The sequence below is a fragment of the Cetorhinus maximus genome, chromosome 14 (assembly GCF_964194155.1).
Source record: "Cetorhinus maximus chromosome 14, sCetMax3.hap1.1, whole genome shotgun sequence".
NCBI lineage: Eukaryota > Metazoa > Chordata > Chondrichthyes > Lamniformes > Cetorhinidae > Cetorhinus > Cetorhinus maximus.
Genome location: NC_135892.1, coordinates 78589627 through 78605789, shown reverse-complemented (window position 1 = coordinate 78605789; position 16163 = coordinate 78589627). Strand labels below are relative to the sequence as shown.

General features: G+C 38.3%; 1 protein-coding gene across 1 annotated transcript in view; it reads left to right on the top strand.

The window, feature by feature from the left end:
• The window catches only part of utp25 (UTP25 small subunit processor component), a 29256-nt gene extending 13593 nt beyond the window's left edge, over window positions 1–15663 (top strand). The window contains exons 7-12 of the mRNA XM_078557120.1: window positions 2676–2889; window positions 4480–4682; window positions 8912–9094; window positions 9820–9932; window positions 13860–14105; window positions 14828–15663. Coding sequence (XP_078413246.1) covers window positions 2676–2889; window positions 4480–4682; window positions 8912–9094; window positions 9820–9932; window positions 13860–14105; window positions 14828–15074 — 1206 coding nt within the window. The 3' untranslated portion in view covers window positions 15075–15663. The remainder of the gene's footprint in view (window positions 1–2675; window positions 2890–4479; window positions 4683–8911; window positions 9095–9819; window positions 9933–13859; window positions 14106–14827) is intronic.
• The last annotated feature ends 500 nt before the right edge of the window (window positions 15664–16163 follow it).

Below are 16163 nucleotides of genomic sequence, written 5' to 3'. Positions count from 1 at the left end.
CTTTTGGATTCCACAACAGAATGGAAGTGTCTGAAAAGCTGAGATGTATCTTTATTAAAGTGACAACAATTCCTTGACTTGGGTAATATTTACTGGATTTTTATGGTTAAAAATCTATAAGGGGTTATTGCCAAAAAGGTAGGTAGTTGTGTATTTATAACCAAACATGTTTTTGGCGGTTGTTCTGTAATACTGTTTTAACTAACTTTTATCTTCTGTGCTTAAGTTTATTCTTTTTTCTAAATCTTTTAAATTTTAAAATTCTAAAGGTGTTTATTTTTATGCTTTTGAGGTCAGTAGCTCTTCCTCCATATTTTCACAAAAAAAAGTTTATGATCAGCGATACAGACTTCACTCTAGGGTCTGGCTTGCTCAGCAATAACGCCAGCTGTGGTTGTAACACCAGCCTTTCCTCATAAGGCAACCCGTCCATTCCAGGTATTAGTGTAATAAACCTTCTCTGTACTGCTTCCAATGCATTTACATCCTTCCTTAAATAAGGAGACCAATACTGTACACAGTACTCAGGATGTGATCTCACTAATGGCCTGTATAACTGATGCATAACCTCCCTACTCTATTCAATTCCCCTCACAATAAATGATCATATTCTATTAGCTTTCCTTATTACTTGCTGTACCAACATACTAACCCTTTGCGATTCGTGCGCTAGGACACCCAGATCACTTTGCATCTCTGAGTTCTGCAATCTCTCTCCATTTAGATCATATGCTTCTTTTTCATATTTAAATATTTTACACAGCATGTTTACCTTGAAATAAATGTGGTTTGATTTAATTTTTTTAAAAAGAGCCAAGTTATAACAATGCACAAGTTAAGCTTACATTTGAATTCAATTTGTTAATAATTGTTTAATTTTTAAATAATTGAAATGGTGGCCCTTATTAAGTTTATTCTCCTTCTCTCCTGAAGGCACTTGACTCTTTGAGATGAGGTTCCATGGTGTCCACCTGGGTGTCTATTCTTTATATTGGTCTGGCACTGAATGTCAGCTGTCTATTTGATTGTAGAGGATGATGCAGTTGAGTCTGATCTCTTGCCTCTTTGTTATCCATTGGGCTGTTCCTTTTTGTACTCTTTTTTTATGTGCACCTTTGAAAAGAGATTTTTGTTTCACTTTCTTTTTTATCTTCTGCGCCACTAAAGTGATGAGTAGCTGTTTAAAACCAACAAAATTTTAATTTGTAGCACCTAAAAATTCTTAAATATTTTATGCTTTAACAAATCATTCATCTGGAAAAGTAGGCTGGATTGCTGATGCCTAAATAAAGCTTCCTTGTTAAGAATCAATGTTTGCCGCAGTTTACAAAATTAATGAGGTCTATGAAATTTTAATGATGTTAGCAGTAAACATAAATATAAATAAATTGTATACAACTCTTCAAGCAATGTTGGAGACCCAAAGTTGAAATTGAGCATTAGTTGGTAGTGAGTATTTTTAAAATTTGTGCAGAAAGTATTCAATGCCTTAGTCCTGTTTTCAGACTCGGTAGTAATGATTAATATCCATGATGGTGTTTAAGTAAAAATGTTTCATTAAAATTGCAACATACACCATCTTTAAGAGTTATAAAGGAAGCAATATGTACTGAAACGTTTAGACATTTATAACGTGGTTTATTTGTGAATTAGAAGGGAGAGAGATGTGTCCAATCAGAAGGCATAGTATCTTGGAATGTAATCAGTTGCAAAAAGATTGAAGTATAGAAAGATATGACCCAGTGGATGTATACACTCTGACTTTTCTGCTTATGTGTGTTATTGGCACAGTTCTGAGTAAAAACGATGAACCTCAAATTATAGTGTCTCATACTTATACAAATGCTTACTGCTTTTGTCTGAAACTTCCTGCCTGCCCATTTAATTTGGCTGATAATTTCCCACAAATGTGTCAAGACCTCCACTAAAATAATGGAGCGAGAAATTTCAGATATACAAAGAACAAAGAAAAGTGCAGCACAGGAACAGGCCCTTTGGCCCTCCAAGCCTGCTCCGATCATATTGCCCATCAACTAAAACATTTTGCACTTCCGGGGTCCGTATCCCTCTATTCCCATCCTATTCATGTATTTGTCAAGCTGCCTCTTAAACACCACTATCATACCTGCTTCCACCACCTCCTCTGGCAGCGAATTCCAGACATTCACTACCCTCTGCGTAAAAAACTTGCCCCGCACATCTCCTCTATAGTTTTCTCCTCTCACCTTAAATCTATGTCCCCTAGTAATTGACTCTTCCACCCTGGGAAGAAGCTTCTGACTATCTACTCTGTCCATGCCACTCATAATTTTGTAAACTTCTATCGTCCCTCAGTCTCTGCCGCTCTAGTGAGAACAATCCGAGTTTATCCAACCTCTCCTCATAGCTAATAACCTCCAAACCAGGCAGCATCCTGGTAAACCACCTCTGCACCCTCTCCAACGCCTCCATATCCTTCTGGTAATGTGGCGACCAGAATTGCATGCAATATTACAAAATGTGTTAAATGTTTAAAACCATGTATTAATGTAATTGCAGGGCCTTGATGTTTTCTGAATGGGTTGGTGAGAGGCTGGCCATAAAGAAGCACAGACCTTCTGCATACACTCACATCTGGGCATTGGCTCCATAATAGAGCCTTAAGTTCTAAAAAGAAAATATCTGTATCTCACCAGGTGCTTATTGTGGTGCCATTTAGAGAGTCTGCTTTAAGAGTGGTACAAACTTTGATTGGTCTTCTTGACGTGAAAGACAAGCTGGAAGTGAGCAACAAGAAAAGATTTAAGGACGAATTTGGCTCCAGTGCAGAAGACAGACCACCAAATCTAAAACGACCTGAAGATTATGAGGCTGTTTTTGCTGGTAATATTGACGACCACTTCCGAATAGGTAACTATAGAGTTTGCTGTGTTGGAGAAGTTACAAGAAATTGTATTTATAACATTGTTGTCCTACCTCAGTATTCAAATCAACAGTGGAAGTTGATAGAACTGCTCTTAATGTTGGTGTTTATTCTTTCCCACTCTTCAGTTTACAGGACACCTCTACAAATAATACCTTGCACAGTGCTGTCACTAGGGTTTCAGTAAAGTAAAAATGGTCATTTGAAGATCTTCACTTGCTGAAATGAAAATAAAACCCACCAGTAGAATTTTTAGATTTGGTCCCTTCCAAAGTTTGATTTATAGATACTTTGAACTATAGTTATGGTAGCAATTTGAGGTGGTGAATTTTAAAGTTTATCAAAAGTAGTTTCTCTACATTTTTTTTTCTAAATATACCTAGTAACACCACTTCTGTAGCAGGATTTAAGTAGGAGTCTATAGTAGAAATGTGAAATTAAAATCTAGAGCTTCAAATCTTGAGTGGTAAATATATTGAACCATATATCTTGTACTGCTGCCAAGCTATTGATTAAAGTTTTATTCACCACAAAATCACCTAGTATGTGTTTATGGAAGAAGTTAGCTAGAGTACTACACAACCAAATCTTACTTAAGACAAGTAAATGTCGAGAAATCAATTTTAAAACATAATCTCAAAGGATTTCTAGTAATTCTTCAGTTCATCCAGTATATTGATTGTTCAGCTGAATCCCTTTTGCTTTGATTTAGAAGGAAGGAAATATTTCTATATCATTAGTTCTTTTTTTTCCCAATCTTTTTATACCTCTCTATAACCAAATGTGGGAGTATAAGTGATGAGGTAGGAAGTTGATTCATATCCATGATTTGCTGCACAGTGTACTACCTCTCAGCAATGGTGGATAGATATGGTCCATGGGATAGGGTCTCCCCTATAGTTAGGGAAGAGATTCTGAGACCTGTCCTAGGTTGTTGATGCATGCTCTTTGTATCTGCTTGGGGAGCTCTATTTGTAGAGATCTGGAAATGGGTTTGTCATCTAACTTCTTGACTGGGGTGGTGCAAACACAGCTTCCTTATGGTGTGTGGGGGCCAAAGAAGAGCAAATAATAAAAAAAAATTGAATCCAGTGACCTGAACGTAAACAGACCAGGACTTTCAGTTGGATATGCTCTAGATTTTACATTACGACTAAATGTAACTAGGACTGTAACTCTGGAATATAAAGGGATTTGTTTTCTAGCTAGCTGCAAGTCACCAGTGAACATGAGAAAATGTGTTTTTTGCCAATAAATTCTGCCTTCCTATATGTTTTTGGTATAGTTTCAAAGGTGGTGGCCCTTCTGTATGTTGTCCATTCTTCACTGATGAATTGAACTCTGCTTTTTTACCATGACCTGGTTGGGAGTACTGAGGTCGTTTGGAGTGTGCAGACTGAAATTGCCGAACTTCATACCTGACCTAGCTGATTCCCTGGGGCCATGTGGACTGTAGGACTGGTTGCCACACCACACAATAAATCTGTTTGCTACGTGGTGTTGGATGAAGCAGAAGGAAGTGAGAATATGCTTATTATTGATAAACTAATTTGTGTGTGCTCGTTTCTCTTAATCAGGTGTGGCCATCCTTCGGAGGAGTATGAGATTGTATGCGCCATTTTATTCCAGTGACATCATCATTGCTTCTCCCCTGGGCTTGCGGACAGTTATCAAAGCTGAGGGTGACAAGATGAGGGATTTTGATTTCCTCTCCTCTATTGAAATATTAATTATTGACCAAGCTGATATTTACCTTATGCAAAACTGGGAACATATTGTGGTAAGAAACTTGTTTCAATAATTTTCTTCAGTGAATTATCTGAGAAACTCCACTTTTTTTAATAAATGGAAGTTTATTTAAAGGCATTTTAGGCTTTAACATCCTGACTGTCAAAATTATAAAGATGGAGTTATACATTCAGATTTTGTAAATTTGAAGTTCATCTATAAACTTGTTGGTATTTTGACATGGAAATTAAAATTGAAGTAGCACGCACAAATTAGTTTGAATAATTAGCATACTCTCACTTCCTCCTTACTCGCCCAACACCACACAGCAAACTGATTTACTGCGTTGTGTGGCAACCAGTCCTATGTAATTTTGTTTAAAATCATGCTATTTTGCAATAACTATTACGTACTAGTTGAGAAATCTGCCAGAGGGATCTCTACCATGGCCTACTGCAAGCCTACCTTCACTGGTCAATACACATGTTAGGATTCTTACAATTCCATGTTCTGTAAGATTGACCTTAATGGCAACCTCTGAAATAGAGCCCAAGCCATTTGCTCACCACGCAAGCTTGATGCTGAAACAGGACACATCAAAGACATCCTGCGGGATAATGGCTACCCTGATCAGATCCTTTCACGCGCAAACAAATGAATGGGCTTAAGGCCGTCACTTTCGGCTCTGAAAAGTGCCAGTCTACCTCGGATTACCCTGGAAGGGCAAAGTGTCTCAAAAATTTGAGCAACAGGTGAAGCTAGCTGCTTCACGCTGCTACAATGCAGTACCAATACAAGTGGTATTTGCGACTACAGGTGCTGCCGTCAAGCCAAAAAGACATTCTGCCTATCACATGAATGAGTAATGTGGTATATGTATTTGATGTAATGCTAGGTATGTAGGCTGTACGTCCCAAAGACTGACAGATTGTATCCAATAGCATACCCCTTCTGCTGCTCGCAACGGGCAACGTACAGACTGTACCCAACCAGCCTGTGCTTGCAAAACTCAAAACACAGTGTCCAACATTGGATGTGATTCTGCGATTAGACAACATTTGCTAAATAATCCTCAATGTGCTAAAAGTTACGCTGACAACCAATCTACGATCGTCAGTCAGGCTCAATGTGGCAAATTTGCGTGAACTGGAAGCTACACACTAATACACAGGGCCCTGTTACTTGCAGACAGAAAGAACATGTATACATACTGCCTGTTTCAGCTAAACAAAATAAGTGATATCCATTCGCTGATTCATTCCTCAGGGCAATGCCTTGACCAGTCAGAGTCAAACTGCCTGATTTTAAAATTTCAAACAATGCTTAGTAGTTAACTGTCAGTCACTTAACTGGTGGCAATGCCTCTACCAATCAGTGTCCGTTGCCAACCAATCAGCACTCTCTTCTCATACAGTATAAAGTTGTTGCTTCCCTTGACATTGGTATTCTTGCGATTGCCTTGATAAATGCAAGATGAAAAGCTTTGAGAAAATGTCTTTTTTTCAGCAATACTCAAGTTCTGGTCTACCAAATAACTATTTGAATAACTGTCATAAAGAGAAACTATGCACTGAATTCACCAAATGAAAGAAACAAAACAACCACTGCTGTCTGCTCAAAGAACTGTTCTATTTGTTGACCGTGCCCATCTGAAGGGATTGCAGAAGTTTTAGTTATCCTTACAAAAGCCTTCTAAGATGTTATGCACCTGCTTCTGAAGCAGTGACAACCAGTTCTGTAGGCATATAAATAGTAAAAAGGTGGTAAAAGGCAGAGTGGGACCAAAAAGGGGATTTACACATGGAGGCAGGGGCATGGTTGAGGTATTGAATAAATGCTTTGTGCTGTACTTACTAAGGAAGATGGTGCTGCACAGGTCATGGTGAAAGAGGAGGTAAATCAGACACTTAAAAGGTTTAAAATTGATGAGGAGGAGGCATTGGATAGGCTGTCTGTAACTTAGTGGTTAAGACACCAGGGCTGGGTGAAATGCATCTAAGGATACTGAGGGAAGTGGGAGTGGAAATTGCGGAGGCTCTGGCCACAGATTTTCTAGTCACCCTTGGACTCGAGTGGTGCCAGAAGAATGAAGTATTGAAGTGTACCTTCTTTCCAAAAATGGAAGTAAAGATATGCCTAATAACTAGAGGCCAATCAAGTCAACCTTGGTGTTGGAGAAGTTTCAAGAAATGATAATTTGGGACAAAATTATTAGTCATTTGGGCAAATGCAGGTTCATTAAGGAAAGCCAGCACTGATTTGTTAAGGGCAAATTGCGTTTAACTAACTTGCTGGAGTTTTTTTGATGCGGTAACGGAGGATTATTAAGGGTAATGCTGTTAATGTGGTGTACATGGATTTCCAAAAGACACTGATAAAATGCCACACAACAGACTTGAGCAAAGTTAGAGCTTGTGGAATAAAAGGAGCAGTAGCAACATGGATATGAAATTGGCTGGGAGACAGGAAACAGAGTGAAATGGTTAATGGATGTTTTTCAGACTGGATTAAGATTTACAGTGGAGTACCCAGGGGTCAGTGTTCGGACTCCTGACCTTCCTGATATATTAATGACGTAGACCTTGGTGTACAGGGCACAGTTTCAGAATTTGCAGACAGTACAATACTTGGAAGTATTGTGAACTGTGAGGAAGGTGTTGCAGAACTTCAGAAGGACATAGACTAGCTGATGGAATGGGAGGATGAGTGGCAGATGAAATTTAATGCAGATAAGTGTGAAGTGATTCATTTTGGTGGGAAGAATGTGGAGAGACAATATAAAATAATGGGTACAATTCTAAAGGGGGTTCAGGAGCAGAGGGACCTGGGTGTATATGTGCATAAATTATTGAAAGTGGCAGGACAGATAGTGGTTAAGTAAGGCATACGGCATCCTAGGCTTTATTAATAGGGGCATAGAGTACAAATGTGAGGAAGTTATGCTAAACTTGTATAGAACGCTGGTTCTGCCTCAATTGGAGTATTGCGTCTAATTCTGGGGGCCACAATATAGGATGAATGTAAAGGCACTAGAGAGAGTGCAGAAAAGATTCACAAGAATGGTTTCAGGGATGAGGAACTTCAGTTACTTCGATTGGAGAAGTTGGGACTGTTTTCCTTGGATAAGAGAAGTTTAAAAGGAGATTTGATGGAGGTATTCAAAATCATGAGAGGTCTGGACAGAATAGATAGGGAAAAATTGTTCCCATTGGTGGAAGGATCAAGAACAAGAGGGCATAGATTTAAGGTAATTGGCAAAAGAAGAAATGGCGACATGAAGAAAAACTTTCTCTCCAGTGAGTGGTTAGGATCTGGAATCAACTGCTTGAGAGCTGATGGAGGCAGGTTCAGTCGAGGCATTCGGGATTGAATTGGATTATCATCTGAAGAGGAGTGTGCAGGGCTACAGGGAGAAGATGGAGTGATGTTTGGTGAATTGGTCCTTCAGAAAGCCAGCACTGACAAAGCAGGCTGAATGGCCTCCTTCTATGCTGTAACAATTCTGAGATTCAGTTCAGAACAGTTTCTATCACTAGGTTTTGGAAAGCAAGCAAGAAAATAGGACCCATTTGTCTAATTTGAATAGGTAGAATAGTGTGTTGTGGTATTGGACCAGCATTGCAGGGGCTAATGTACTTCAGGGAGAACTTGACATACATGTGTCTCCAATCCCATACTATGTAGATCATTCTTAATGCCCCATGACCACACCATCTATCTTCTGTAATAAAAGCAAGATACTGCTGATGCTGGAAATCTGAAATGAGAGTGCCAGGAAAAACTCAGCAAGTCTGACAGCATTTTTGGAGAGAGAAACAGAGTTAATGTTTCAAATCCAATATGACTTCTTTGGAACAGCCAGTCCCCAGCCTTCTCCCTGTGGCCCTGCACATTTCTTTCTTTTCATACAATAATCCAATTCCCTCTTGAATGCCACAACTGAACCTGCCTCCACCACATTCTCTCTCAGGCATTGCATTCCAATCTCCACTTGCTGCGTGAAAAAGTTTTTCCTCAATCGACAATTGCTTCTTTTGCCAATGGCTTTAAATCTATGTCCTCTTGTTCTCGATCAGTCTGAAACAGAGTCATATTGGCCTTGAAACGTTAACTCTTTCTCTCTCCACCATCTCGCTTCTCTTTCTCTCTACCTTGTCGGTGTCACCCAGATGTCAAGAGCAGATAAGTTAGAAACCTTAGTACGGTTTTGCAAGTGATTCCACTATACAAGTTTAACATTGTGTTCAGTCATTTTCAGTGCCTTAATATCACTTGTTGCAGCACCTACTGAAACATCTTAACCAGCAACCTCATGAGCCACATGGAGTGGATTTCTCTCGTGTGCGGATGTGGAGTCTGAACAATTGGTCCAAGTATTACAGACAGACTTTGATCTTCAGTGCACTTCAAGATCCACAAGTTAATGCTATTTACAGTAAACACTGCTTCAATTACAGAGGACAGGTTTGTTTATTTTGTTTATTGTGAACTTTTTTATTGGCTATTATAGATTTTGGAGAATACTGTTCAGTCTGATTTGAAGAAAAATAATTACAGGGCTATGGGGGAAAAGGCAGGGGAGTGGAAATCTGAGTAGTTCTTAGAGATCCAGCATGGACAAGATGGGCTAAATGGCCTCCTGTGCTGTAAACATTCTATGATTCTACCCAAACTTTTCTCTCTCTAAAACTGCTTCGGTTCTGAACTGTGCTGCATTTAAATTGTTGAAGAGTGGCCCTGAAGAAATAATCTATATTGAGGCCAGAATAGACTAGAATAAATGGTCCGTTTGTGTCAGTATTTCCTGGATGATGAGGTATAGGTGCATTCTACAACTTCAACATATAGCATCCAATAAAGGGTATTTTTCTCGGTTAAGACATTTTATGTGAAGTCACTGGATAGTTTTCAGTGTTCATTTTGTTCCATTTTAGTGAAGTTTTTTTTTTCCAAAGAAACATATATTTTATCTTGAATAGTTTTTTTTTCCCCCAATTAAGTTTCTCCAGCAGTGATAGTTTCTGTTTGTAACTTGTCCACTGCAAGACTATGATCATAAGTGTATTGTGTAGGGGACCTGGATGATTTGTATGTCACTATGTTTGTGATGCAGCATATGGTTGTTCGAATGCACCACATCACCAAATGGTCAACGGGACAAAGTTAGCAATTTTGCTTCTGTCTTTTAGGTGGCAGTAAGTAATGTACTTCGAACTGGTTCAATCTGCCATGTTGTTGTGCAGTTACCACATGTTTTCCAGCGAGTGGAAGTCTCCAGCTTCACAGGCTTGCCTGATGCAAGGTAACCCATTACGTTTAGGGATTCTCTTCCATTTCCAAGAGAATCAGATAGAGTTTGAAGTATATCTTCAATGTCACTTGGGTGTTGGGGAGGTCAGATAAATGGGTCACTTCACCATTTCAAGCACATGCCGTTGATGCTCCGAAATCAGGCAGCATAAATACTTTGTCATAACAGAAGCATCGGTGTCAAATTTGGGAGAAGGTCTGTATGGTTTTGCAGTCCTCACAACAGCTGTCCTTTTGGTTATCTGAATATACTCGCAATTTGTAGAGGATTAGGAAACAGTGTTGCAGCCCAACATTTTTTGTAAATCTGGGACTGACTGAGTTCATTTCAATTCACAACAAAATCTGTCAGCCTTAAATATTTTCAATGACTTAGTTTCCACAGTTCTCTGGGGTAGAGAATTCCAAAGATCCACTGAGGGAAGAAATTGCTCTTTATCTCTGTCTTAAATGGGAGACCCCTTATTCTGAAAATATGCTCCCATAGTTCTAAGTTCCCCCATAAAGGGAAACATTCTCTCAACTTCTACCCTGTCGAGCCCCCTCAAAACCTTGTACGTTTCAATAAGATCACCCCTCATTCTTCGAAACTTCTGAGTGTATTGTCCCAACCTGCCCTTCCTTTCCTCATAAGACAACCTCCTCATCTCAGGAATCAACCTGGTAAACCTATTGTGACCTGCCTCCAATTCAAGTATATCCTTTTAAATAAAGAGACCAAAACTTTATGTAGTGTGGTCTCACCAATGCCCTGTACAGTTGTAGCATCACTTCCTTATTTTTATACTTTATCCCCCTTGCAGTAAAAGTCAATATTCCATTTGCGTTCACAATTGCTTACTGTACCTGCATTAACTTATGGAGATTAGAAAGAAGTTACTGTGGGTGTAGTGTGGAGGCCCCCTAACAGTAGTTACACTGTAAGACAGAGTACAAGTCAAGAAATAACAGAGGTTTGTAAGACTGCAATAATTCTGTAGTCTCTCTCTATTTAAATAATATTTTGCTTTTCTATTCCTACCAGAGTGGATAACCTAAAATTTTCCCCACATTATACTCCATCTACTAAAGTTTTGTCCACTCACTTAACCTATTTATATTTCTTTGCAGACTATTTGTCGTCCTCAAAACTAGGTTTCTTACCTATCTTTGTACTGTCAGCAAATGCATTCTAATCATTAATATAGATTGTGAATAATTGAGGCTCCAGCACTGAATCCATGACACCCCACTAGTTAAAGGTTGCCAATTTGAAAGTGACCCATTTATCCTGACTGTCTTATTTTCTATTAGTTAGTCAATCCTCTGTGCTAACATATTACCCCCAACATCGTGGGCTCTTGTGCAGTAACTTTTTATGTAGCCTCTTATCAAATGCCTTTTGGAAATCCAAATACATTGCATCCTCTGGTTCCTCTTTTTATCCACTCTGCTCCCTACACCCTGAATGAGTTCTAATAAAATTGTCAAACATGATTTACCTTTCACAAAGCCATGTTGGCTCTGCCTTAATTGTATTTTGACTTTCTGAATGTCCTACTACTTAATAATGAATTCAACTATTTTTTTCAATTAGAGATTAGGCTAACTGGTCTATAGTTTCCTGCTTTCTGTTGTAGCACTCCTAGCCAAAAAAGGAGACAGTTGTAGTTTTCCAAACCCCAGAGACCTTACCAGAATCTAGGGAAATTTAGAAGTTTACAAGTAATGTTTCCACCATCTCTGCAGCAACTTCTTTTAAGACCCTAGGATGTAGGCCATTAAGTCCAGAGGACTTGTCAGCCTTCAGTTTGCTTGGTACTTTTTCTCTAATGTTATTTGTTTCAAGTTCCTCTGTCCCTTTCCTGCCCTGACTATTGGCATCCTTTTAGCGTTTTCTACCATGGAGACAGATATGAAATATTTGATCAAAATCTCTGCCATTTCCTTATTTTTCATTAGAGGATGAGATTGGGGAATTACTAAGGGACCAACATTTACTTTAGCTACTCTCTTACTCTTTATATACTTATAGAAACTCCTACTGTCTTTTTATATCTTGCTAATTTACTCTCATAATCTATTTTCTCCTTTATTTTCTTTTTAGTAATCATCTGCTGGTTTCTAAAAATTTTCCAATCTTCTGGCCTACCACTGATCTCCACAGCATCTTATGCCTTTTCTTTCGATTTGATATCATCCTTGGCATCCTTAATTAGCATGGTGGTTCATCCTTCTCATAGTCTTTCTTTCTCAATGGAATATGTCTTTGATTAGCATTATGAACTATCTCCTTACATGTCTGCTATTACTTGTCTCCTGGTTTATCTTTTAAATCTATTTTCCCAGTCCACTTTAATCAACTCCTTTTTTCATACTTTTGTAATTGCCTTTTTTTAAGTTTGAGACTCCAGTTTCAGACCCAAGTTTCTCACTGTCGAACCGAATGTTACAATCCTGAAACAGACCCCAAAGTTGTTGGTACGGTCCGATTTGGGTCCAATAATGTTTTTAAAGTAGACAAGGTTTGAAATTTAACACGTGCTACGAGAATCAAGCCAGAAGATGCCACAGGTTTTGAACAAGCACAAATAAACTTTACAAGATTAGAAAGACAAAGCAATTTACACCAACCCTGAATGTTAGAGTAAAAGATAGATAATATGACATCAGTGTGAACTAACAGGCCAACTGTGGTCAAACACACCACACTGCACTATAAATGCAGATGCGACCAAGACAGATTCCTCAAAAATCCACCCAGACGTCATAAACACAGTGAGTTAGCTAATCTTGTTGAAACTGTCACTGAGGATTCCAGTCTTCACCTTTTGAAGATCTCGATGAGGAATTTTCTCCAAAGGTCCCTCCAGCTCAGACAGCCTCAATGACAGCACACCTCCAAGGGTTTTGATCTCATCTCCTGAAGCTTCGTTCCCCCGTACTCCTGAGTTTGCACTACAACACAAAATCATGAGCACAACTTCAGCTCTTCAGCTGCGCCAGGTAGAACACCACTACTTCAAAAGGCCTGCAGCATGGAGTGACCAGCCTTCTGCCTCTTTGATTGCTAGGGCTTCTCCCGAGCCCTCTTCACTTAAAGTCTGCCAACCGCAGCTCTTTTTCTGCTTGGAGCCTCTTTCTGTGCTCCACTTCTATCTCAGCTCGTACCTCTCCCTGTCCCCTACCAGGGACTCTTCTCTGAACATGGTGCCCCACTCTGGTCACATCACTGGGTTTTTTGCACTGTTTCTTTTTTTTTAAACTTCATGCAGGCGCCCTGAGAACTTGCGAGCTGTGCTGCACATGTGCAGAAACTCCCAAGGCATGCTGGGACTTACAGTTCCCAGCCTCCCGATGACGAGTTAAGTTTGGAGATCTCAGCAATGTGAAATTCATTGTTATGATCACTGTTCCCATACTATGAGCTCATTCATTAGTCCCGTTTCATTACATGTTACCAGATCTAAAATAGCCTGTTCCTTGTTTGGTTCCTGAATGTACTAATGTAAAAAACTGCACCAAATTCACCCTTCATTAACAGAGCTACCTCACTGTTTCCTTTCTGTCCATCCTTCTCAATTTTATGAACCTTGGATATTCATTTCCCAGCCTTGGTCACCTTGGTTTACAAGATTGATCAGAACTCTAATGTGAGAAGGGACGTGAGTCAGTTGGTAAACAAGCTGAGGCTTTGACTGTTAAAGAAAAAGCTGTGGATGCAAATATCCTGATTCTGCTGGTAGTATCTAAAATCAATTAAACAGCAACTTTTTAAGTCATTGTAACAAAATGCCCAAATGTGCAATATTAAGTATTGATGGCACTGAATGTTTATTTAATCTTATCAGTTAGTAACCCAACAGTGTTGATTGTTGTGTTTAATATCAAATCTTGTAATGTTTTCAATACATTGATTTACTTTTGTTTGCTCCTAAAGGTTTGAATTCTTTATCAAGAAGATTTTACCTCAATATAGAGAAGCTGTCATGTCCCACACCTTAATTTATGTACCCGCCTACTTTGATTATGTGCGACTGAGAAATTACTTTAACCGCGAAGAAATGAATTTTTCTCATATTTGTGAATACAGCAAAAAATCCACTATTAATCGAGCAAGATATCATTTCCTGAAGGGGGAGAAACCTTTCCTCTTATTTACTGAACGTTTCCATTTTTACAAAAGGTACGATTTCTGTAATTCAAAAAAGCTCATACAGTAGAACCCTGTTATTCAGTTTTGCAGTTACATTGTTTACTCATGCTCTCTGCAAACATTGAATAGTATTTTTTTTACATCTGTGATGTTGACAAAGACAATTTTCAGGCTTGCAGGAGTTGAGTAAACTAGCTGATTTATATCAAAGAATAAGTTTAGATAAATTGGATCAGCATACCCTTGTGTTGAAACCTAATACCAGAATTAAAGATCAACAGGCAAAACTATTTGGGTTAATTAAAATGAGCTACTTTGCATTCCCTTTGGGTCTATTTGAAATTTTGAAGTTGAGAACAGGTGACAGAGACAGTGGTCAGGGCTTATAGTTTACCACCTTAACCACAACCAAATTTTTTATCATTATTCAAAGTGTAGGCAGTTAGATGTACTTTGGTATTGTCCTTTTTAGCTTCTTAGCCCAATTCAATAGAATTTCTCTTCAAATTAAAGATGTTATGAAAACTGGTTTTAAGTATGTAAAATCAATTTATAAGTGTACGCACAATTCCCCTGTTGGTAATTCCATCTAATAAGTGTTGCTCTATTAAAAAGTAATCCAGCATGCTCTAGCAGCCGCGATCTAATGGCATATTAATCATTATGTCCTGAATTTTCGGAACTGTTTAATGTGATCTGTCATGTCTGTTAAGTGTGTTTCAATGTGAATAATTTAAACATTTTCAACATAGGTACACAATTAAGGGCATCAGACATCTTATTTTCTATGAGCTTCCTACATATCCACATTTCTACAGTGACATTTGCAATATGCTGAAAGCAGAAAATAGAGGTGATGAAGCTACATGGACTTGCACCGTTTTGTATTCCAAGTATGATGCTCATAAGCTGACCCGAGTGGTGGGAACAGAGCGTGCTGCGCAGATGATTCAGTCAAAGAAATCTGTGCATTTGTTTGTAACTGGAGAAGATTCATAAAATGAACTGAGAGCTAGCAATTTTCAAACAATTTTGTGATCACTAGAGTCATGTCATGTTTGAGATTATATTCAATGACTAGCCTATCATTCTTATTTGGGGATTGACAAGCCTGCAGTACATTTTTTTTTGTAAAAGCAAAATACTGCAAATGCTGGAAACCTGAAATAAAAACAAAGTACCGGAGAGATACTCAGCAGATCAGGCAGCATCTGTGGAGAGAAGCAGAGTTAATGAGTCTGTTCTGTTTCTCTCTGCAGATGCTGCCTGACCTGCTGAATATTTCTAATATTTCTAGCATTTTCTATTCTACATTTTTTGTCTTTATACTTCAGGACTGTAACACTTGGTCTTACTATCTCCATTTTGTGAAAACTTTGTGCTTTTCAAACATGTAGATAATATTTCATTTAATGTAAATAATGACACATTGTGGTTTTTATTTTAATCAATTGTTTTCTTCTGAATCAGAGTGTAAGGCTATTTTCTGGAAACATCCTGAGATTAGACTAGCAGCAATAAACAATTGTGAAACAGAAAATACTTGAGTTTTCAAATAAACTTTGGCTCTGTTTATAATTTCCAGTAACTATGGTCAATTGTTATTTTCTTTAATGTTTTTCTTTTTAATGTTTTTCAATCTAATTTTCATAGGCTATGAAACACTTTTGGATGTCTTGAGTTGTGAATGGTATATAAATGCAAGTTCATTCCTTTTTATAGTTATTGATTATTGTTATTAAACATAAGTTACAACCTCCTAAGTTAGTGGAATTTTAGCTTTATTGTGTCATTTAGCTTCAGTTTGAACCATAGATATTGCAACAGCCAAAGAAGATGAATGGTTCTCAGCAAAATGAATTTAGTTGCCAATCTTTCAAAGTCAAATGAAACTGCTTGTACATTAGCCTAGTTTCATAAGGGTGGACAATTCAGAGACCGAGGACTGCAGAAATAGATATGACTGTCACTCATTGCTCTCTGGCTCCCAAGTATTTTGGGGATAAAGAGAATATCCCACTTTTGTTAATTGGAATATCCCATATTTAATAGCTATATGTGGGTGCTAAACATTTTAAAAAGAAAATT